Source organism: Dendrobates tinctorius, unplaced genomic scaffold (genome assembly GCF_039654945.1).
Source record: "Dendrobates tinctorius isolate UK_male_01 unplaced genomic scaffold, ASM3965494v1 ptg000196l, whole genome shotgun sequence".
In the NCBI taxonomy this organism is placed as follows: Eukaryota; Metazoa; Chordata; class Amphibia; order Anura; family Dendrobatidae; genus Dendrobates; species Dendrobates tinctorius.
In genome coordinates, this window is record NW_027361863.1 from 24,159,228 (window position 1) to 24,184,755 (window position 25,528).

At 41.9% G+C, this 25,528-nt stretch overlaps 1 protein-coding gene across 2 annotated transcripts in view; it reads left to right on the plus strand.

Moving 5' to 3' along the window:
* SORCS3 (sortilin related VPS10 domain containing receptor 3) overlaps positions 1–25,528 on the plus strand; it is an 812,800-nt gene that overhangs the window by 666,810 nt on the left and 120,462 nt on the right. For both annotated transcript variants that reach the window (XM_073553075.1, XM_073553076.1), the window contains exons 8-10: positions 23,650–23,739; positions 23,844–24,023; positions 24,992–25,138. In XM_073553075.1, coding sequence (XP_073409176.1) covers positions 23,650–23,739; positions 23,844–24,023; positions 24,992–25,138 — 417 coding nt within the window. The remainder of the gene's footprint in view (positions 1–23,649; positions 23,740–23,843; positions 24,024–24,991; positions 25,139–25,528) is intronic.

Here is a 25,528-nt window from a genome sequence, read left to right on the forward strand (position 1 = left end):
GTGTTCCTTGGTCTTCATGATGCTCTCTGTGCTTCAAACAGAACCCTGAGACCATCAGAGAGCAGGTGCATTTATACGGAGACTTGATTACACACAGGTGGATTATATTTATCATCATTAGTCATTTAGGACAACATTGGATCATTCAGAGATCCACAATGAAATTCTGGAGTGAGATTGCTGCACTGAAAGTAAAGGGGCCGAATAATATTGTACGCCCCACTTTTCAGTTTTTAAAATAACCAATAAATTTTGTTTAACTTCACAATTGTGTCCCACTTGTTGTTGATTCTTCACCAAAAATTTACATTTGGTATCTTTATGTTTGAAGCAAGATATGTGGGAAAAGGCTGAAAAGTTCCAGAGGGCCGAATACTTTCACAAGGCACTGTATAATTTGACAAATTTTTTCCAATTCCATTGAGTAGACAATATCTTGACCAGAAGTATTGCTATTGTTCAACTTTCCTTAGTGATTACCTATGTTAACTTGCAGCTCTGTGATCCGGGGTTCAGATCTGACCACAGACATCATCACTGTGGAATTCTTAGGTTCTTCCCAAGATTTCATTGATTTCCTCCATGTTCATAATGTTCTACATTTTTGTTTCAAGCAGATAACATTGTCCTCTATAGCTATGGACCAGGTATGACAATGACGAGATAATCATTCTGTCTATAATAATGAAAATGATTGTAACCAATGGGAACCTTGATCTGAACCCCTGTACGTCATCGGCCGTGTTCCTGCATTTGATGCGGGCTCGCATGCTGAGCCCGCATCTCTCCCCGCACTTGATGGCTGATTTAATCAGTCATCAAGTACCTCTAACAGCCATGGGTGGATCATAGATATTAGATCCACCTGTGAATGTTGACCAGTTAAATCCCGCTATCAATCTCTACCAGCGGGATTTAATATACAGTACGCTGCCAAAAACGATTCATTGAGGCTACCCATCTGCCTGTAACATGATCGCGGGCCACCGATGAGTTGTAATAACAGCAGGGGGTCTACTGAAGACCCCTGTGCCTGTCATTCCGATACTTCTGTGAATACCGGCCCAAAGCCGGTGTTCATAAGAGATTGTGATTTCTTATATACATAGCAGTGCTGAAGCCCTGCTATGCACAGCACAGGCCATCGAACGATCACATTTTCAAGTCTTCCTAAGGGGAGTAAAATAAAGAAAAAAGTTTTAAAAAAATATGAAAAAAAACACCCCAGACAAGTTCAAATCACCCCCTTTTGTCCAATTAAAAATAAAACAATTAAAACAAATACAGATATTTGGTATCACTGTATTTAGAAGAGTCAGATTTACCAAAATATGAAATAAATTAATCCGATCAGTAAACAGCGTAACAAGAGGAAAAATAAAAACTCCAGAATTACGTTTTTTTTTGTTGCCGCAACACTGCAATAACAGGCGATCAAAACATCGTATCTGCCCCAAAATGGTATCAATAAAAACATCAGCTCAGGGCACAAAAAATAAGCCCTCACCCAGCCCGAGATCCTGAAAAATGAGAATGATACGGATTTCGGAAAATGTCGACAAAAGCAAATTTTTTTTTACACCATTTAAGTAAAAAAAAAACCCTATACATGTTTGGTGTCTGTGTATTCATTCTGACCTCTGGAATCATATTGACAGGTCAGTTCTACCATATAGGGAACATGGTAGATAACCCCCCCCCCCAAAAAAAAAAAAATTAAAAAAAAAAAAATTGTGGATTTGCACTTTTTTTTGGCAATTTCACCGCACTTGAAATTTATTTCTGAAGCATAAGGTTTCAGATTAATGAGCAACCCCTTTTAATTACTATGCCGACCCCTGAGTACCTCAATATTAAATGTGTTGGTTAATCAATAAGTTTGTATTTTATCATGACCTCCTCTCACTCCTGCAATAAGGCCTGTAACACCTGACAGTACAGCAAAAAGCCTCTGCTGGCTGTTGGCCAACACAGTCAATCTTCATGATGTCGGTTCCCCCTTGTCTCGCCTGTCCTGTGGCTTCAGACACAAGTTGGGAGCTTGGCACCACGTTCATCGTCAATCTTCTTGACCATTACAGGTAAATCATTGTCCAATGGTTATCAGCCTTGATGACAAGTTTCCACACTATTTCCTTTGATCCTGTGCTTGTCTGACTCAGTGCACTGTGCCAACCCCTGGCTGGACTTTCTGACTCTGCCAATTGAACGCCTGCCCTTACCCAATAATGTTCTCCATAACTGGTCTTATGGCTGACTGTGCGCCACTGCCCAGTATGATCTGTTATCCATACTGTGTACCTGTTGACAGGTGGCTGGGAGCTGGCATCCAGGCGTGCTCCTACACTAGAATCTATGCAGAACATACAAGTGTTAAGCAAAGGTAATATAGTTTTTACGCTGGGCCGAGAAGATGCCCAGAGTGCGGCGCAACACTAGGGAAGATGTACAAGGAAACCCTGGCAATAGGGAAAACGCAGAGGGATCACCTCCTAACATAAACCTGTGTCTGATCCCTGCACTCTCTATCATTCCTAGATGGTTCCTTCCCCCATGCACGATCATGTGCCTAAGCCTTCACTGACCCTGAACTTACCCTGCCTAGTGCGCAGGCTAGCGAGACACTAGTCCCGCTACTACTAGTGTTGAGCATTCCGATACTGCAATATCGGGTATCGGTCGATATTCGTTGTATCGGAGTTCCGATACTGAGTTCCGATACTTTTAGAATATCGAATACCGGAATCGGAAGTTCCCATAATGCAATGAGCCAGTTTGATTTTATTCAGCCAATGAGGAATCCTAAGAAGTGTGGGCACATCCTGTTATGCATGTTAGGCATGTTAACTAATGGCATGGCTGTGATTGGCTGCTGAAATGATGTCATGATGCACTATAAAAGCCGCCGCCATTTTGGGTTCACTCTGCTGTGAATTTACTTAGGGACAGGACGCTGCTGTTCTGACTCTGAGGGACAGTTTGAGCTAGCGATTTGCTTTATTGTGCTTTACCCAGGCTACTTTATCAACCGCTGTAGCTTTCTTTTGCATTGCAGCGCTGTTCACGGCTGTCTGCGAGGTCTCTGTGTGTGAGTGCAGCTCACGCTGTAGTGTGTTCTGCAGCCACCTCCGGTTGTAGTCCGCTCAGCGTGTGTCACTGCCTCATACTTTGTCCTTTTTTCCATTAGTGCTGCTCATTTTTCCAGATTTCTCCTATTAGTGTGGTTCCATCCGTATCCAGCTTGATTGGTTGCAAACACTATATAGGAGTAGATAGAGGAGCCTTTCTGCTGGCTTGTGCCCTGCAGCCCCTGCCAGATTAGTATTAGCCTATTTTTTGGAGCCTCATCTATTGCATTGTAGGTTACCTTCCTGCATTGTAATAGCTACAAAAAGTTTGTGATACTATCGGTTTTACATCTTTGGGCACATCCAGTGTCTTTTTGTGAAAAAAAAAAAAGTTAATAAAGTTCATCAAACACTCCACTTTACAGTTGTGTAGGCCACATTAGCTCATATTAAAGTCTAGTCCACACTTTATAAAATTAGTGTTTCTTATACCTGTTAGCGGCTGTTCAGGAATAAGCACACTAAGCCCTTAGTACTTTTCTGCCTATCTTTATCAGTCTACCAAGATGAAGAAGACAGGGAGTAAGGCACGTGGTCGTGGGTGTGGAGTTTCTGCTTGGAGAGGACATGAAGATTCTGTGCCTGCTGCGGCCACCAGTGACTCAGCATCTCCCAGTTTTACCAGGGAACAGACCTTCATGCGCAGCTTTGTGGGAGCTCTCCGTACCCCACTGCTGCGGGACGAACAAATTGAAGCCGTTATCGGATGGATCGCAGCTAGCGCATCGACTTCAATTACTTGCAGATCCTCTCAGGTCCAGAGCACTGAAGAGCACCCATCTGTCTCTTCACCACCTGCCAAATTGCCCAGGCAGTCAGAGAGCCCTGGACAGGAGCCATCTCTACTTCTGTTCTCTTAATCTGTTGGCTTGGAAAGAGGGGGCCAGCCAAGCAGCATTCGAGAATTTGAAGAAGAGGGAGTATGCAGTGATGCGCAACAGCTTTGTCTCTCTGAATCTGAAGAGGCGGGTGGGCCAGTGCCTATGGTCAGCACACCTCAGTACGCATCTGATGATGAGACTCAGGTGCAACTTTCTGGTGCGTACTGTGTTGGCGAGACTACCTAGGAGAAGCAGGTGTTTGAAGAGGGGAGTGTAGATGATGAGGTCCGTGACCCATCATGGCGTGAGGTACAGGAAGGTGGTGAGAGCAGCTTTGAGGAAGAGATTCCCCGAACGGCTAAAAAAGAGGGGAGAGGGAGGGGGCAGACTCGATTGCCTGTAGCCTCCACTTCGGCACCCATTAGGAGCATGCCTCTTCCAAAACCCAAAACGGGCGCTCCCAAGACTTGCAGTGCCTCATCCTTTTTTGACACAGTTGCAGATGACATTTGCTTTGTCAAATGCAAGCTGTGTAATTAGAAAGTGAAAAGAGGGAAAAGTGTCAGCAACCTCAATACCACAAATATGTGGAAACATGTGCGGACCAAGCACGTGGTGGAGTTACAAAGACACACTGAAGACCTAGGCCAACCTACAGCGCCACCTACCACCTCTCCAGCTTGTGTTGTAGCCTCTTCCTCCAGCTCACACACAGCTGGTTCGGCTTTCTCACAGGATCGCCATGGAAGAACCTCTGGCACTGTTGTACAGAGACACAGTGTCATTCCACCCACAGCACCACGTTCCCTGTCATCCTCTCACTCCCAGGCCAGTCTACAGCCATTGGTAGCACAGGCATGGGAGAAAAGGCACCCATACTCGGCAAACCACCCCCGAACACAGGCTCTGAATGCTGGCATTGCAAAACTACTGTCCTTTGAAATGCTCTCATTCAGGCTGGTGGAGACTGACACCTTCCGTAACTTGGCATTGGCAGTCCCACAATACACCGTGCCCAGCCGCTTTTATTTCAGCAGGCAAGCCGTCCCTGCACTGCAAAAGCATGTGGAGGGAAAAATACAACATGCCCTACTAATTGCCGTCAGTAGCAAGGTCCACCTGACCACCGATGCGTGGACCAGTAACCATGGACAGGGACGATATCTTTCCCTCACTGCCCATTGGGTAAATGTTGTGGAGCCGGGTACAGATCTTGAGAGTGGTGCTGTACGTGTTCTGCCAACTCCAAGGATTGCAGGAATCCAGTCTGTACACATTGACTCCTCCTCATACTCCAGTTCCTCTGAATCAGCGCTGCAGGAGCCGTCACAGTCTACCTCCACATGGACCCGTGAATGCTTACCTGTTACGACCAATATGAGCACAGCCGTGGCCAAACGTCAACAGGCCGTAATGAAATTAATTTCTTTGGGGAAATCGAAGCCACACAGCGCAGGAGCTCTGGAATGCCAAAAGCAGGAGAGAGACGTGTGGTTTGTGCCAGCGAATCTCCAGCCAGGCATGGTAGTGTGTGACAATGGCCGAAATCTGGTGGCAGCTCTGGGCCTAGGCAACCTCACTCACATACCATGTCTGGCACATGTGCTCAACTTGGTCGTGCAGAGATTTTTGAGGGACTATCTGGATCTTGATGCACTGCTGCACAAGGTCCGCATAGAGTGCGCTCACTTGCAGCGTTCCAGCATGGCAAGATCGCGCATTGCAGCTCTGCAGCGCCGATTCCGCCTTCCGGAACATCGCATCATATGTGACCTACCCACCAGGTGGAATTCAACGTTACATATGTTGGAGAGGTTGTGTGAGCAGCAGGCAGCAGTAATGGAGTAGCAGCTGCATCAGGCGCAAACAAGTCGCACTGAGCGCCGTTCACACTTCAGCACCACTGAGTGGGCCTCTATGAAGGACATCTGCCACGTTTTGCGTGCCTTCGATGATTCCATGCGGATGGCGAGTGCAGATGATGCACTAGTCAGCATGACTGTCCCCCTTATCTGCCTGCTTCAAAAAACACTACAAGCACTAAGGGAGGAGGTTGTGGAGGATGAGGAGTCACAAATGCCATCTGCTTCTGGACAGTCTGTGCAACGTGGTTCCTCACAAAGGCCTAGGCAGGGGACACTTTTTGAGGAGGATGAGGAGGAGTCAATGGAGGAGGAAGACATCTGTCCAGAGGAGAGAGGTACACAAAGCTCTAGTCAGTATGTAGAGCGAGGGTGGGGTGATGCAGAGCAGGCAGAGATGACGCCTCAAGCAGGGGACAGCGTTTCTTGGCCAGTAGGCAGTCTGCAGCACATGGTTGATTTTATGCTGCAGTGCCTGAGAAACGACAGCCGCATCGCCCACATTCTCAACACGGCTGATTATTGGGTGTACACCCTCCTAGATCCTCGCTACCGGGACAACTTACAAAGCCTCATAACACCGTTGAACCGGGAGTGTAAAATGCGGGAGTACCAAGACACACTGGTGCATTCCATCATGTTCTCCATTCCACCCGAGAGCAGTGCTGCTAGTGCTTTACAAAGCAGCTCTGTGCGTCGAGGCAGTGGAGGAAGCTCTGCACAAAGAGGGAGCAGAGGCAGCTCCTCAGCACAAGGCAAGACCAGTATGGCCCAAATGTGGCAATGTTTTGTGTGCCGGCCACAAATGTCTACACCATCACAGACGGCTCCAGTCAGCAGGAGGCAACGTTTCCGTCAGATGGTGACAGACTACTTGTCTTGCCCTGTTAGTGTACTCCCAGACGGCTCTTCCCCCTTCAAGTTTTGGGTCTCTAAGTTGGATACATGGCCAGAGCTTAGCCAGTATGCATTAGAGGTGCTGGCTTGCCCTGCTGCTAGTGTATTATCGGAGCGCGTCTTTAGTGCCGCAGGTGGTGTACTTACAGACCGTCGCATGGGACTATCCTCCGATAATGTTGACCGGCTTACTTTTCTGAAAATGAACAAGGCCTGGATCTCGCAGGAATTTGCCAGTCCTCTTCCAGATTAAATAATTGGTTGGCAACAGTATCCAGGTCTCCTGTTGTGTTCATGTTTCTACCACCTGAACTGTAATCCCTGGGCTCCAACACCGCCAGTTGCTGCTCAGAAATGCCGTCTGCACAGTCAACACTTGCTCCTGTGTCATTGAGGTTCAGTAACGTCAGCTGATCCCCTGCTGTGTGTCCAGCAATTTCACATGCTCTGTCCACATTCACACTACTACAGATATTAAACTTGCTCCAATTAGGACTCTGGCTACACTCTGTTTCTACTGTAATCCCTGGGCTCCAACACCGCCAGTTGCTGCTCAGAAATGTCTTTGGCACGGGTACTCCCTCCTGCCCAGCCTGGTTCCAGCACGCCAGCTGTTTCCGGGTAGTGTCAACGTCACTTTGCCTCCAATACGTTGTCCTGACGTGTTGCGGTCGGGTTAGCCGACTCTATGGTGCCTGCAGTTTAGGTGCTTCTTATGTGGGCTGTGGGATCTGGCAATGAAGGCTGGTTCCGTAGTGCCAATAGGACAAGCTCCCCCTGTAGGACTGTGGGTTTCGGTAACTACGGCCGGCTCGCGGCCTTGCAACTTTTTTTTTTCATGTGTACCTTCTGCTGCCTATCTGAGTTCCAGTACCATTAGCTGGTTCTTTGGAAGTCAATCTTGAATAAGTCCCCATGGGTTCCAGTAACGTCAGCTGGTTCCAGGCAGAGCCTTTGGCTTAGGTGCCTCCTTCTCGGTATCCGAGTTCCACCAACGTCTGCTGGTCCTTGGTAGTGCTTTCTGGCACAGGTACCTCCTGCCTAATAACCGGGTTCCAGTACCATCAGCTAGTCCTCGGTAGTTCCATTGGCTCTTGTACCTTCGGCTACCCATCCAAGTTCCAGTACTGTCAGCTGGTTCTCAGCAGTTCCTCAGCCTTCTTGTACCTTCTGCTACATTTCCAAGTTCAAGCTTTTTGAAATGGTTTTGGGTAATCACTCTGGATCTCCCTGACGACGACCCTGAAGACCACCCCGAAGAAGACGACTACCCTGAAAACGACGACCCTGGAGACGACGACCCTGGAGACCACCCCGAAGAAGACGACAACCCCGAAGACGACGACCCTGAAGACCACCCCGAAGAAGACCAAGACGATGACCCTGAAGAAGATGACCAAGAGGACAAAGAGCAAAAAGACAACCACCAAGATACAGAAGAACAAGAGACAGAAGACCAAGAAGCAGAAGAACAAGAAGCTGCAGAACAAAAACCAGAAGAACATTAAGCATAAGACTAAAAATCAAAGCAAAACATATTATCTAAATTATAAGCAGAAGAAGACTAAGCAGTGTATGGGGGTGAGTCCGTTCCTCCTCATGGTGCCCATGGAAAATGCCTGCTGCTGCAGGCCAAACCGCGGACAAATCCTGTTGTAAATCTTTTGTGACAGGCAGAACGGAAGACACAAAAACAGAACACAGTATGACAAACGTGCATAAATACTCTGCTGTAAAACATATGTAACTGTAAGTAGCAAGTGCTAGTAAAAGATGTTAACAAAACCAGGGTGTTTTGTTGATACTTTTTTTGCAAAAAAATGTACGCTAAGCCACTCCGCCGCGTCAAGGCATACCCTTCTCGGAGCAGTCCTATCTAATATATTTAAAAACCTGAACATGTGAATAATACCTTCATGAGCAGGGTTCAGAAAGGTGCTGCCCGGTATGGGCTCGCTGGGCAAAATGGCTTTTTATGCATGTCCCAAAGGAGAGAGGCGGGGATCTCCCAAAGCTTGCATAAGCAAGAAATCAATGGATTCAGAACACATGACACATGCACAAAAACTGAACGGGTCATAAGACCCTGTTCACACCACCCAAGAACTAAGACACAAAAACAGAACACTGTATGACAAACGTGCATAAATACTCTGCTGTAAAACATATGTAACTGTAAGTAGCAAGTGCTAGTAAAAGATGTTAACAAAACCAGGGTATTTTGTTGATACGTTTTTTTGCAAAAAAATGTACGCTAAGCCACTCTGCCGCGTCAAGGCATACCCTTCTCGGAGCAGTCCTATCTAATATATTTAAAAACCTGAACATGTGAATAATACCTTCATGAGCAGGGTTCAGAAAGGTGCTGCCCGGTATGGGCTCGCTGGGCAAAATGGCTTTTTATGCATGTCCCAAAGGAGAGAGGCGGGGATCTCCCAAAGCTTGCATAAGCAAGAAATCAATGGATTCAGAACACATGACACATGCACAAAAACTGAACGGGTCATAAGACCCTGTTCACACCACGCAAGAACTAAGACACAAAAACAGAACACAGTATGACAAACGTGCATAAATACTCTTGAAATCCATTGATTTCTTGCTTATGCAAGCTTTTGGGAGATCCCCGTCTTATGACCCGTTCAGTTTTTGTGCATGTGTCATGTGTTCTGGAGGCAGAACGGAAGGTGTAATCTTCAAACTTTTTATAGATAACAACTACAGGAATGACTGTCACAAATAAGAATATGATGAAGAAGAAGAATAGGAAGAAAATGAAGAAGTAGAATATGAAGAAGAATAATAGTTGAATAAGAAGAATATGAAGAATGTAAAAAAAAAGAATAATAGAAAGAAGGTGAAGAAGATGAATAAGGTGAAGAAGTAGTTGATGAAAAAGATGCTGCTGCTGAGGATGATGAAGGAGAAAGTGTGGGAGAAGTAAAAAAAGGTGAAGAGCATGGAAGTAGTGAAACATACATATCTGACAAAATATAAAAAAGCTTAACATAGTCAATATCATTGTAACTCCGAACGTCTTAAAAAAATTAATTCCTGCTATTCCATTTGATTGGGCTAAACCTCTATCCTCCACCTCCCCCAATACATTCTACATTATTCTTAGTTGTTTTCCTTCATGTAGAATTAACCTACAAGGAAAGTAAGGGTTTATTTTCATTCCGATATTTGTGTCCCATTGACTAGCATTGGTTTCCGGTATCGGAATCGGCGATATCCGATATTTTTGGGGTATTGGTCCGATCCAATCCGATCCGATATTTCCCGATATCGGAAGGAATCGCTCAACACTAGCTACTACAAAAAGACAACATGAGGAAGGTACGACAAACAGTGGGAAAAGACACAACAAATAACACTCCTCAGCTTCTTCAACAGGAAACTTCACTGCTGCAACAGGAACGAACACCACAGCTTATCCAGAAACTGGCTCCTTCAAAGAGGTCAGTATAGAAGAACTATAACCGGCAAGGAGTGAATGAAAGTAAATCCATTCCAATTCAAGGTAAACGACAAACGAAACCTAAAGAGGACCTGCGATCTAATAAACATTGTGACCTTCTGATCCCAGATACTCCAGGATGTGACACACCCGTGACAGTAGCTGACTGCTTCATGTAGACATAGGCTCCGGTGAATTGAGGTTAGTAGGTACGATACTCTAGCAGACATTAAGATATGCAGTAGTATTTCAGGAATGGGTTAAGGAAACAACCCAACTCATCAGTACATCACCCGTTAACCCAAAAGAACCTTCTTTCCCATCCATGATAAAATATGATTGATGAGATTTTTGAGTGCTATCTTGAAATTCTCACCTTTTCAATTACAGATGAGTCCTTATTTACCAAAAGCTGGTCTTACACATAGGATCTCAAGCAATGAAATGCCCTTTTAGCCCACCAGCACTCAGGTCAGCAGAAATATTCAAGCTCAAATTGACTGTAACGTCCGTCTGCGGTTCTGGGCTGCAGCCAGGCAACACCCCGAGAAACACTGATACCCTTTACCCCTATACAGGGATCTGGATTTACAACAGAGCCCAGGAGGTGCTGTCTGAATAGGAGCAGCGGCCAGAGCAGGACGGTCGTCAGAGTGAAGTACAAAAACGGCAGGCAATAGCAGAGTCAATTTCAGGCCAAGGTCAGAGTCAAAAACCAGGAGGGCAGCAGAGGTACAGAATCGTTAGGAAGTAGCAAAGTCAGAATATCCAGGCCAAGGTCACAAACCAGGAGAGTAGCAGAAGTACAGAATCGTCAGGCAAAAGAGGGGCCAGAAATCCAGGCTGAGGTCAGAGTCAAACAGAAATCAATCACTAAGTAACACACAGGGGAACCAAGAATATATCCGGCGGCTTGCAAGACCAGTCCCAAGGTATTTGAGGGATCAGGTCATCCCTCACAGGTTCCTGGACTGGTGATGTCATTAGGGCCGCCCCCAGGACCAGGCCAGATGGAGTTGCAGTAACCCCCTGATGACTGACAGAGGGGCGGAGCCTGCGCCCACCAGATGCCTGCGCAGGAGCCACTTCTCTGTCACCACCATAACTCACGGGCGGACCACGGCGCCTCCCAGTGGCCGAGGCAGGAACAGCTGTCCCCGAGTCTGACAGTGAAGTGGCGGTCTGGCGCCTCCTAGTGGCCGTGACCGGAACAGCAGGCCTCGAATCCAACGGTGACGTGACAGACCGGCGCCTCCTAGTGGCTAAAGCTGGGACCATAGGCCCTGAGTCTGACGGCGACGTAATAGAACCACGGCGCCTCCCAGTGGCCGAGGCAGGAACAGCCGTCCCCGAGTCTGACGGCGAAGTGGTGGCCCGGCGCCTCCTAGTGGCTGCGACCGGAACAGCAGGCCCCAAATCTGTCGGAGACGTGACATTGACCCAATGGAAATAAGTTACTTCTTGATGTCAAATCCAACATGCCCAATCCTGTTATTATTGGGTTTACATTGGATTACACCAGTCCGCATTGATCCATTGTGTATGACCAGGAAATAGATGAGCCACTATTTAGAATTTTTTTCTGCAGCGTCGCTTGATTTTTCCCCAAAATTTTATTTGCGGCAAATTGAAAATACTGAAAAGATGCGTGTAAAACACTGCGGTCTGCTAGGAATGTATCTAACTCCTTTCAACTCTTTGATGTAAATATTACCTTAGTAATTTCCAAGGGACCTCTCCATATGTGATTGTGTGTGAATAGGGGGCAACTGCAATTGATGCTAAACAGCAGCCATTTCCTCCTACACTAATCTGTTTCACTGCTGTCACACACTATCTGTACAGTTTCTTCTGTATGTTATGGCTTTCTCTTCCTATCTCTATGGCAAAGCTCTTAGAGGCAAGCTTTAACTATCCAGATTCACCAGTAAATGGCAGCTGCATTCCCTACCTATGCTTTTATTGTGGCTGTGCTATACCATATCATGTTATTACTGCATTATGGGGAAAGCGGTTTGGCTGTACCTGGTTTCTTTTGATTCTTCTGTGGCTGAAGAAATGTTCTACAATGTGTAAAAAACAATTTTTAAGTTATTTATGAAAATTGATTAAGAAATTGTTAAAAATTCAGTAAACTAAAAAAAATCGACCCAAATTTAGTTTGGATTTGCTCATATCTACTGGTAAAATCACATCAAAATGATGGCCAAGGATATAGAAAAGAATGGGACGTTGGCTTGTGGGCCTGGAATAAACGTATGTTGATTGTTAGCCCCAAGTGCGCTTATATATTAGTTTAGTGGTGGTGGGTGAGATTCATGGCCCCATTGGATCATCCCAGAGAGGTTCGTTAATTGATCATTCTACAATGAATTGATGAACAATGCCACAAAACTTCACGGACAATTAAAAAATCCATTTTATGAGTTGAACCAAGAGTCATGTCAAGTTGTCGTTAAGAATTATTTCGCCACCACTAGAGGAACGGAATCCATATTCATGTCGGTACATTGTAACATTTGTTCATTTCTTAATACATTTGTTATTTTATTTCATTTTCTGTTTTTTTTTTTTTTAAATCATTTGTGAAGTTAAGCTTTTCCATAAATGTAGCATTCACTTAAGAGATTTACTTTGTGTCAAAATACGACTATGCATAATAATTATAGCTCAACGTGTACATTAGCAAATGTGTTGAAAAGCATAGGGGCGAATGAGATTTATTGTGACATGAAGCTGCCGATGGGAGCAGAACTCTGAGGCTTGACCTTGTGCTTTGTTGTATGATGCATAACAGGATAAAAACACACAGACAAGGTCAAAAACACCCAGACGATAATTCATTGCTGAGTCTTTTGGTCCTCCAGGTCAGAAGGAGACATTTGTAGCAACTACTTTAAATATCATTGGGATGAATTGATGCAATGCAGTGCTCTCTGCAATACTCAACTCTTAGTCCTTACTCTTAGACCATATTATTTTTATAAATGGGCAGTACAAGCGAAGAAAATAAATTTTGTTGCATATTTTATTACCGTAGATAAAATTGTCCTTTTCTTTTCCTGAATGGATGAATTACTCGCAATTAATAGGTAAAAATATGAATTTTGGTGTGATGGTGTGATATGTTATGTGGGCATCATTTTGTGTATATTTATATTTTACAGATTTCCATAGTGTTCTCTTGTTTCCCTGTATCATTCCGTGTATTCCCCATATTGTCTAGAGTCTCAGTTACCTTCCAAAAGTCTGATAATTGAATTAGCTCACTTACTGTCTGCAGCCTGACTGTATCTATGCCTTTTGTTGAACCCCCTGTAGTGCCTTAATCACCAAGGCACCTTTGTCAGGTCTCGGAGGCCTGAAAACCGCCCCAACCTGTCTGACTACCCCTGGACATAAGGAGGGGGCTGGGGAGGACAGGAGCTGTGTGGTGATGATCGTGTGAAGATGGCACATCAGAGAGAAGGGGAAGCATATGGCCCCATTTTATCCTCTGTCTTCTGGATTACTGGACTATCATCTCCTTGAACATTCATCCTGTTACTGAACTGCATCCGTGTTCTGGACTATTGTATCCTCGGTGTGGTGGATTGTTTATGGACCTTTTAGTTTTGCCTATAATAAAGGTCTTGTTATTGTTCACACTTCCCTCGCTCTGTTGATTGTGTGGTATCGGAGAAAGACCCAGTGACAATAGTGAATACAGATTTTCAGGTAATTGATGGATGAGATGACAGTCGCTGCTCATAGATATCTATGGAGAGAATAAGGGGAGAGGAAAGCTATAGACAGGCACGGACACGCTGCTGAACCTTTACTTAAAACCATCGAGCTATGATTGGACTGTAGGTCCAGGGATAAATGGCGGGAAGTTTTGCATCTCTTTGCGAACACTTCATTTGATGCAGTTTTCATGGTCTACTGGCAATTTATACACAATCAAGTTCATGATTTCTGCAGATTAAGGGATTAAAACCCACGTGTTAGCTGCTGGATGATAGAGAGGTCTGCAGAATACAGATGTGTCTGGAGATGTTTGCAGACTACTGAGGTGTCTGGGGATGATGAAGAGGTCTGCAGACTACAGAGGTGTCTGGGGATGTTGGAGAGGTATTCAGACTATAGGGGTGTCTTGAGATGACGGCGAGGTCTACAGACTATAGATGTGTCTGGAGATGTTTGGAGACTACAGAGGTGTCTGGGGATGATTGAGAGGTCTGCAGACTACAGAGGTGTCTGGGGATGATTGAGAGGTCTGCAGACTACAGAGGTGTCTGGAGATGATGGAGAGGTCTTCAGACTACAGGGATGTCTTGAGATGCTGGTGAGGTCTACAGACTACAGATGTGTCTGGAGATGTTTGGAGACTACAGAGGTGTCTGGGGATGATTGAGAGGTCTGCAGACTACAGAGTTGTCTGGGGATGATTGAGAGGTCTGCAGACTACAGAGTTGTCTGGGGATGATTGAGAGGTCTGCAGACTATAGAGGTGTCTGGGGATGATTGAGAGGTCTGCAGACTACAGAGTTGTCTGGGGATGATTGAGAGGTCTGCAGACTATAGAGGTGTCTGGGGATGATTGAGAGGTCTGCAGACTACAGAGGTGTCTGGAGATGATGGAGAGGTCTTCAGACTACAGGGATGTCTTGAGATGACGGTGAGGTCTACAGACTATAGATGTGTCTGGAGATGTTTGGAGACTACAGAGGTGTCTGGAGATGATGTAGAGGTCTGCAGACTACAGAGAAGTCTGAGGATGATTGAGAGGTCTGCAGACTACAGAGGTGTCTGGAGATGATGGAGAGGTGTAATTAACACCAGGGGGAGAAAGGAGGGAGGCAGCAATCTAGAATTAGAGCGTGCGGCCTCAGCTAAGTGTGAGCCGCACGAGAGCCGGACCTGAGACACGTGACCACCGAGGAGGGTGGCCGGAGGTGGAGCTAACTCCCATACAGGAGAGAAAATGAAAGCGGAAATCGGCGGCACCAAGAGCGTGGTCAGAAAGCCGAGTTCAGTAAGCAGAGGGTAACGCAGTGTTCTAGGGATGAGGCAGAAGAATGATGCAACACAAGCCGAAGTCAGAAACCAGACAGGAACAAGGGAACCAGGGGCGTAGACAGGAGGGAAGTCTGAGAACTTAGCCAAAGGTCAGAATCGGAGATACAACAGAAGTACAGAATCACAGAACAGACACAAAACATGGGACAAGCCGAATCATACACAGAACAAGCACACAGAGGAACAAATGGTATACACTAGAGTCACTTAGGTCAGCTGCTCAGCTGAGAACGGAAGTATCACTGACAAAGAGCCCCGCACCAGAGCGGATAAAAATAGCCCTCCCCAAACCAAAGGAAGGCCATGCAGAGTTAACCCCAACAATCCCAGCACGGAGAAGGAAATCCCGTCCTAGCCATGACAAGAGGTCTGCAGACTATAGAGGTGTCTGGAGATGATGGAGGGGTCTGCAGACTACAGAGGTGTCTGGAAATGATAGAGAGGTCTGAGACTACGGAGAGGTCTGCAGACTACATAGATGTCTGGGGATAATGGAGAGGTCTGCAGACTACAGAGTTGTCGGGATGATGGTGAGGTCTGCAGACTACAGAAGTGTCTGGAGATCATTGAGAGGTCTGATGACTACAGAGGTGTCGGGATGATGGAGAGGTCTGCAGACTATAAAGATGTCTGGGGATGATGGAGAGATCTGCTGAGTGCAGACTACAGAGGTGTCGGGATGATTGAGAGGTCTTCAGATTACAGAAGTGTCTGGGGATGATGAAGAGGTCTGCAGACTACAGAGGTGTCTGGAGATGATAGAGCGGTCTACAGATTACAATTGTGTCTAGAGATGATAAAATGTCTGCAGACCACAGTCGTGTCTGGAGAGTATGGAGATGTCTGCGGACTGCAGAGGTGTCTATCAGCGGCTTATATACTCGCGCCCGATACATGCATGTTATGGTGGTCAGCAGAGCTGTTAGTCTAAAATGGGCATCTGGTTTGCAGAAGAGGAAGCGGAGAGATTGTAGCAGTAGATACAATGTCTCAGCCCCCATTTACTACAAACTTTTAGTTGCACTGTATCCTCACTCTTACTAATTCCAATTTCTGACATTTTTTTGCTTTAAACCCTACAGAAAGTTTAGTCTCGTTGGCGAGCTCCACCTCCCACGTCTGCGGGCGCACATTTGAGATTGAGGCTGCTCCATTCATCAGAACCTTGAATCTCTGCCAGTTCCTCCAAGTAATTCTTTCCCTCATTACAGCAGGTGTTATTGTTCTTTCTTCTTCTTCTGTCAATATCATAGATAATACCTGTTTTCTCCCCTAAGCGACACAATATTACTGCAGAGCATGTTTCTCTTTTAATGGAATTGAATCCTGGCGGTCATAACTCGGAGCAGCTGTTGCCGGATATTCACCTCCCGATCGGTTCATGTCACCGTGATCGCAGCATTTCTTCTACTGTCTGATAATCAAATCTCAGAGTCAGCTTCGTCTTTGTCCGAGCGGGCGCCTCCTTCTCCTTTCCAGCAATTTCCGATGACCCATTTCTAAGTCATGTGTGGGCTCAGCATTTCTTTTTTTTTGCCCCTTACTGCAAATATATCAGTTTTATTGCGCGTCATTAAATCCAGAAGCCTTCGCGAGTTTAATGTGATATACCGTAAGAATGTTATCAGACACAACACAGCGAGATCTCCTGCAGAATTACACCGGATACTTTCTTAATCTCAGCAGACATTGAAATAAAATACTATAAAGTGTAGGAGGGTTGATGTAAATGCAAGGAGATATATATTGATACTGTACATATATACATATATTGATACACCCTGGACATTTCCTGCAAGCATCGTCCCTATATCCCAGAGGTACTGTATGGAAACACCAGAGATAACAGAACGCCGGAGGAATCGGGAAGCTTGGGAGACTCCTATCATGTCAGGACTATTTCATTCTCAGCTCATGGATCCTATGGAGCAATGTGAATGGTGCTAAATATTATTCTGAATGTCGCTCCCATCTACACGACATGGAAAATATTCTATACTCTCTTGACTTTTCTGCTGTGCTCGTTGTTTTCTTATGAACAATGTACTATGATTAATATTCCAAGGAAATTGGCAAAAAAAGGGATTTATCAGCTAGACTTTTTTTCACCATGAGGGTTATGTTTTGCTTCTGTATTACTTGAGAATAATACGTCTGTATAGGTATAATTTATATTTACTGTTTACATAAGACTAGTATAATAACTACTATAATACTGTCCCTATGTACAAGAATATAACTACTATAATACTGCTCCCTATGTACAAGAATATAACTACTATAATACTGCTCCTATGTACAAGAATATAACTACTATAATACTGCCCCTATGTACAAGAATATAACTACTATAATACTGTCCCTATGTACAAGAATATAACTACTATAATACTGCCCCTATGTACAAGAATATAACTACTATAATACTGCCCCTATGTACAAGAATATAACTACTATAATACTGCTCCTATGTACAAGAATATAACTACTATAATACTGCCCCCTATGTACAAGAATATAACTACTATAATACTGCCCCTATGTACAAGAATATAACTACTATAATACTGCCCCTATGTACAAGAATATAACTACTATAATACTGCTCCTATGTACAAGAATATAACTACTATAATACTGCTCCTATGTACAAGAATATAACTACTATAATACTGCCCCCTATGTACAAGAATATAACAACTATACTACTGCCCCTATGTACAAGAATATAACTACTATAATACTGCCCCTATGTACAAGAATATAACTACTATAATACTGCCCCTATGTACAAGAATATAACTACTATAATACTGCTACTATGTACAAGAATATAACTACTATAATACTGCCCCCTATGTACAAGAATATAACAACTATACTACTGCCCCTATGTACAAGAATATAACTACTATAATACTGCTCCTATGTACAAGAATATAACTACTATAATACTGCCCCTATGTACAAGAATATAACTACTATAATACTGCTCCTATGTACAAGAATATAACTACTATAATACTGCCCCCTATGTACAAGAATATAACAACTATACTACTGCCCCTATGTACAAGAATATAACTACTATAATACTGCTCCTATGTACAAGAATATAACTACTATAAACTGCCCCTATGTACAAGAATATAACTACTATAATACTGCTCCTATGTACAAGAATATAACTACTATAATACTGCCCCTATGTACAAGAATATAACTACTATAATACTGCTCCTATGTACAAGAATATAACTACTATAATACTGCCCCCTATGTACAAGAATATAACTACTATAATACTGCCCCTATGTACAAGAATATAACTACTATAATACTGCCCCTATGTACAAGAATATAACTACTATAATACTGCTCCTATGTACAAGAATATAACTACTATAATACTGCTCCTATGTACAAGAATATAACTACTATAATACTGCCCCCTATGTACAAGAATATAACAACTATACTACTGCCCCTATGTACAAGAATATAACTACTATAATACTGCCCCTATGTACAAGAATATAACTACTATAATACTGCCCCTATGTACAAGAATATAACTACTATAATACTGCTCCTATGTACAAGAATATAACTACTATAATACTGCCCCTATGTACAAGAATATAACTACTGTAATACTGCTCCTATGTACAAGAATATAACTAGTATAATACTGCTCCTATGTACAAGAATATAACTACTATAATACTGCCCCCTATGTACAAGAATATAACAACTATACTACTGCCCCTATGTACAAGAATATAACTACTATAATACTGCTCCTATGTACAAGAATATAACTACTATAATACTGCCCCTATGTACAAGAATATAACTACTATAATACTGCTCCTATGTACAAGAATATAACTACTATAATACTGCCCCCTATGTACAAGAATATAACAACTATACTACTGCCCCTATGTACAAGAATATAACTACTATAATACTGCTCCTATGTACAAGAATATAACTACTATAAACTGCCCCTATGTACAAGAATATAACTACTATAATACTGCTCCTATGTACAAGAATATAACTACTATAATACTGCTCCCTATGTACAAGAATATAACTACTATAATACAGCTCCTATGTACAAGAATATAACTAGTATAACACTGCCCCTGTGTACAAGAATATAACTACTATAATACTGCTCCTATATACAAGAATATAACTACTATAGTACTGCTCCTATATACAAGAATATATCTACTACAATACTGCTACTATATACAAGAATATAACTACTATGATACTGCTATGTACAAGAATATAACTACTATAATACTGCTCCTATGTACAAGAATATAACTACTATAGTACTGCTCCTATATACAAGAATATATCTACTATAATACTGCTCCTATATACAAGAATATAACTACTATAATACTGCTCCTATATGCAAGAATATAACTACTATAATACTGCTCCTATATACAAGAATATAACTACTATAATACTGCTCCTATATGCAAGAATATAACTACTATAATACTGCTCCTATATACAAGAATATAACTACTATAGTACTGCTCCTATATACAAGAATATATCTACTATAATACTGCTCCTATATACAAGAATATAACTACTATAATACTGCTCCTATATGCAAGAATATAACTACTATAATACTGCTCCTATATACAAGAATATAACTACTATAATACTGCTCCTATATGCAAGAATATAACTACTATAATACTGCCCCTATGTACAAGAATTCAACTACTATAATACTGCCCCTAGGTACAAGAATATAACTACTATAATACTGCCCCTAGGTACAAGAATATAACTACTATAATACTGCTATATACAAGAATATATCTACTATAATACTGCTCCTATATACAAGAATATAACTACTATAATACTGCTCCTATATGCAAGAATATAACTACTATAATACTGCTCCTATATACAAGAATATAACTACTGTAATACTGCTCCTATATACAAGAATATAACTACTATAATACTGCTCCTATTTGCAAGAATATAACTACTATAATACTGCTCCTATATACAAGAATATAAATACTATAGTACTGCTCCTATATACAAGAATATATCTACTATAATACTGCTCCTATATACAAGAATATAACTACTATAATACTGCTCCTATATGCAAGAATATAACTACTATAATACTGCTCCTATATACAAGAATATAACTACTATAATACTGCTCCTATATGCAAGAATATAACTACTATAATACTGCCCCTATGTTCAAGAATTCAACTACTATAATACTGCCCCTAGGTACAAGAATATAACTACTATAATACTGCCCCTAGGTACAAGAATATAACTACTATAATACTGCTCCTATATACAAGAATATATCTACTATAATACTGCTCCTATATACAAGAATATAACTACTATAATACTGCTCCTATATGCAAGAATATTACTACTATTATGCTGCTCCTATGTACAAGAATATAACTACTATAATACTGCCCCTATGTACAAGAATTCAACTACTATAATACTGCCCCTAGGTACAAGAATATAACTACTATAATACTGCCCCTAGGTACAAGAATATAACTACTATAATACTGCCCCTAGGTACAAGAATATAACTACTATAATACTGCCCCTAGGTACAAGAATATAACTACTATAATACTGCCCCTACGTACAATAATATAACTACTATAATACTGCTCCCTATGTACAAGAATGTAACTACTATAATACTGCCCCTAGGTACAAGAATATAACTACTATAATACTGCTCCTATATACAAGAATATAACTACTATAATACTGCCCCAATGTACAAGAATATAACTACTATAATACTGCCCCTGTGTACAAGAACATAACTGCTATAATACTGCCCCTATGTACAAGAATATAACTACTATAATACTGCCCCTATATACAAGAATATAACTGCTATAATACTGTCCCAATGTACAAGAATATAACTACTATAATACTGCTCCTATATACAAGAATATAACTACTAGAATACTGCCCCCATGTACAAGAATATAACTACTATAATACTGCCCCTATGTACAAGAATATAACTGCTATAATACTGCCCCAATGTACAAGAATATAACTACTATAATACTGCTCCTATATACAAGAATATAACTACTATAATAATGCCCCCTATGTACAAGAATATAACTGCTATAATACTGACCCCTAGGTACAAGAACATAACTACTATAATACTGCTCCTATGTACAAGAATATAACTGCTATAATACTGCCCCTATGTACAAGAACATAACTACTATAATACTGCCCCTATGTGCAAGAATATAACTACTATAATACTGCCCCTATGTACAAGAATATAACTACTATAATACTGCCCCTATGTGCAAGAATATAACTACTATAATACTGCCCCTATGTACAAGAATACAACTACTATAATACTGCCCCTATGTACAAGAATACAATTACTATAATACTGCCCCTATGTACAAGAATATAACTACTATAATACTGCCCCTATGTACAAGAATATAACTACTATAATACTGCCTCCTATGTACAAGAACATAACTACTATAATTCTGCCCCTTTGTGCAAGAATATAACTACTATAATACTGCCCCTATGTACAAGAATATAACTACTATAATACTGCCCCTAGGTACAAGAATATAACTACTATAATACTGCCCCTAGGTACAAGAATATAACTACTATAATACTGCCCCTACGTACAAGAATATAACTACTATAATACTGCTCCCTTTGTACAAGAATGTAACTACTATAATACTGCCCCTAGGTACAAGAATATAACTACTATAATACTGCCCCTATATACAAGAATATAACTGCTATAATACTGCCCCAATGTACAAGAATATAACTACTATAATACTGCTCCTATATACAAGAATATAACTACTATAATACTGCCCCCATGTACAAGAATATAACTACTATAATACTGCCCCTATGTACAAGAATATAACTGCTATAATACTGCCCCAATGTACAAGAATATAACTACTATAATACTGCTCCTATATACAAGAATATAACTACTATAATACTGCCACCTATGTACAAGAATATAACTACTATAATACTGCCCCCTATGTACAAGAATATAACTACTATAATACTGCCCCCTATGTACAAGAATATAACTACTATAATACTGCCCCCTATGTACAAGAACATAACTACTATAATGCTGCCCCTAGGTACAAGAACATAACTACTATAATACTGCTCCTATGTACAAGAATATAACTACTATAATACTGCCTCCTATATACAAGAATATAACTACTATAATACTGCCCCCTATGTACAAGAATATAACTACTATAATACTGCTCCTATGTACAAGAATATAACTACTATAATACTGCCTCTATGTACCAGAATATAACTACTATAATACTGCTCCTATGTACAAGAATATAACTACTATATTACTGCCCCTATGTACAAGAATATAACTGCTATAATACTGCCCCTATGTAAAAGAACATAACTACTATAATACTGCCCCTATGTGCAAGAATATAACTACTATAATACTGCCCCTATGTACAAGAATATAACTACTATAATACTGCTCCTATGTACAAGAATATGACTACTATAATACTGCCCCTATGTGCAAGAATATAACTACTATAATACTGCCCCTATGTACAAGAATACAACTACTATAATACTGCCCCTATGTACAAGAATATAACTACTATAATACTGCCCCTATGTGCAAGAATATAACTACTATAATACTGCCCCTATGTACGAGAATACAACTACTATAATACTGCCCCTATGTACAAGAATATAACTACTATAATACTGCTCCTATGTACAAGAATATAACTACTATAATACTGCCCCTATGTGCAAGAATATAACTACTATAATACTGCCCCTATGTACAAGAATACAACTACTATAATACTGCCCCTATGTACAAGAATATAACTACTATAATACTGCCCCTATGTGCAAGAATATAACTACTATAATACTGCCCCTATGTACAAGAATACAACTACTATAATACTGTCCCCTATGTACAAGAATATAACTACTATAATACTGCTCCTATGTACAAGAATATAACTACTATAATACTGCCCCTATGTACAAGAATATAACTACTATAACACTGCCTCCTATGTACAAGAACATAACTACTATAATTCTGCCCCTATGTACAAGAATATAACTACTATAATACTGCCTCATCTTGAATTATAAATCCTGTTGTAATATTCTTAATTATTTGCAGATTTATGGTCCCATATCCTAGATTGCAATATGTACGTGTTGGATATGCAATGTGTGTGATACTGTTTCTCACTTCTTGTGTTATAGTTCCATCGTTAATATCATATTCTCTTCTTCAGGCGACCTCTGGTGGACGTGCCAGCTACTTTGTGTCTTATAAACGTGAATCTTTCGCTCAGATAAAGCTTCCTAAATATTCTCTTCCAAAGGTAATAGGATGCTCCAATACTTTGTATGATGTGGATGTCCCTGGATATATGAGCATGGTATTGATCACTATTTGACCGGTGATCGCCTTCTTCTCTAATCGCAGGACATGCATATCATCAGCACAGATGAAAAACAGGTGTTTGCTGCCGTTCAAGAGTGGAACCAGAATGAGACCTACAACCTGTATATCTCAGACACGAGAGGCGTCTATTTCACCCTCGCCCTGGAAAATGTCAAGAGCAGTCGTGGCCTCGAGGGGAACATCGTCATTGACCTTTATGAGGTATCGATTGGATTGCTTTGGTTAAAATTGGTTGTATTTGCTGTGGGAAATCAGAGGGTGGAGTTGTTTTCCCGAACAATCAAGATGGCTTACTAGCTTCTTGGCTTAATTGACATCCGACAAGCTACCTTTTTTTGGCGCAGGCGCCGTGAGCAGAAGACCAAGGCCAAGACAACTCTCCTTAACCAGCTCTGGTTGGAGGTGACCCATAATGATGTACTTGTCCTGTGGGGTGTCAATCAAGTCAAGAAGAGAGCCAGCCATTGTTGCTGCCAGAAGAAAATGATCACCATCTGAGATAATGAATGTGTGGTGGCTTGAGGGCATCAACCATGCTGACTGCGTCTCTTAAAATTTGTTTATTCCTGGTACCATGAGACCTAGGGCTCAAGACAACATGCTCAAAGCTTGTGCCTTTAGTGCTAGCTGGAAGGAACACCTACCTATATAGAGTTGTTCCCCCCAGGAGAAGAACCTGTCAAGTTATTATTATTATTATTGCACCATTTATTCCATGGCGCTCTACAATTATGTTGGCTTTGTTGGCTTCTACTTTGGTCCTTGGTCCTCTGGTGCCATGTTTCATCACATATTTAATGACCTAGTCCCTTGCGGATGACACAAGGCTGAGGTTCAGATTTAAAAGGTTCTACAAGAATTTCTGTATATATTCAGAGTCAAAGGGGCAAACCTCTGAGGTTCCCACCCATCAGCAGAATGGGTTCATGAAACTCCTCAATCCCTCCAATGTTATTCCAGGCAGTGGTGGAGTCATAGAGAAAGGGTCACAGCTTTACGGAAAGCCTGCTGGGTAGTGGGTCTCCTAGGGACCAGACCCCAAACTGTCCCACAGTTGTGGCTTATCCTGAGAGCAGGCATTATGGGAAGTGCGCAAAACGCTAGTCATCGATGACACAGACTGATTCTCGCCTCTTTCTCATCTTGGTTCTCCTGATCTTTCTTCCTAGGTAGCTGGGATAAGTGGAGTATTCTTGGCCAACAAAAAGGTTGATGAGCGTGTGAAGACCTTCATCACGTACAATAAGGGCCGAGAGTGGCGCTTACTGCAGGCGCCAGATATTGATTTAAAGGGGAATCCGATCAACTGTATTCTGGTCAGTTCTAAATCAGCTTTATTATTGTTTCCTAAGTGACAACTAAAGATGATTGTCTTGTGAGCCGGGCAGGTCATATGGACATCATAGAAGGAAGTCAGAACCCCTAAGTTAGCCATAGAGGTCTTGTTCCTCCCTTTTATGCAGTCAGAGTACTAAACTGATGCACATTAGAATACACATCCCAAGCCAGTATTCCGACATCCCACTGTAGAAACTGTCAGCAAGATGCTGTTACCTGATCTTTTATTCTTATTATGTGTCTCGTTTTATGTTTATCATAATGATGTCCAGCTGCAGATAGGTTGAGGGTCGGGTTTGCTCTGTCAACAGCATTTTATAGAGTATTTTCCTAAATTGCATTGTGGAAACTGTCAACAAGAAGCTGTT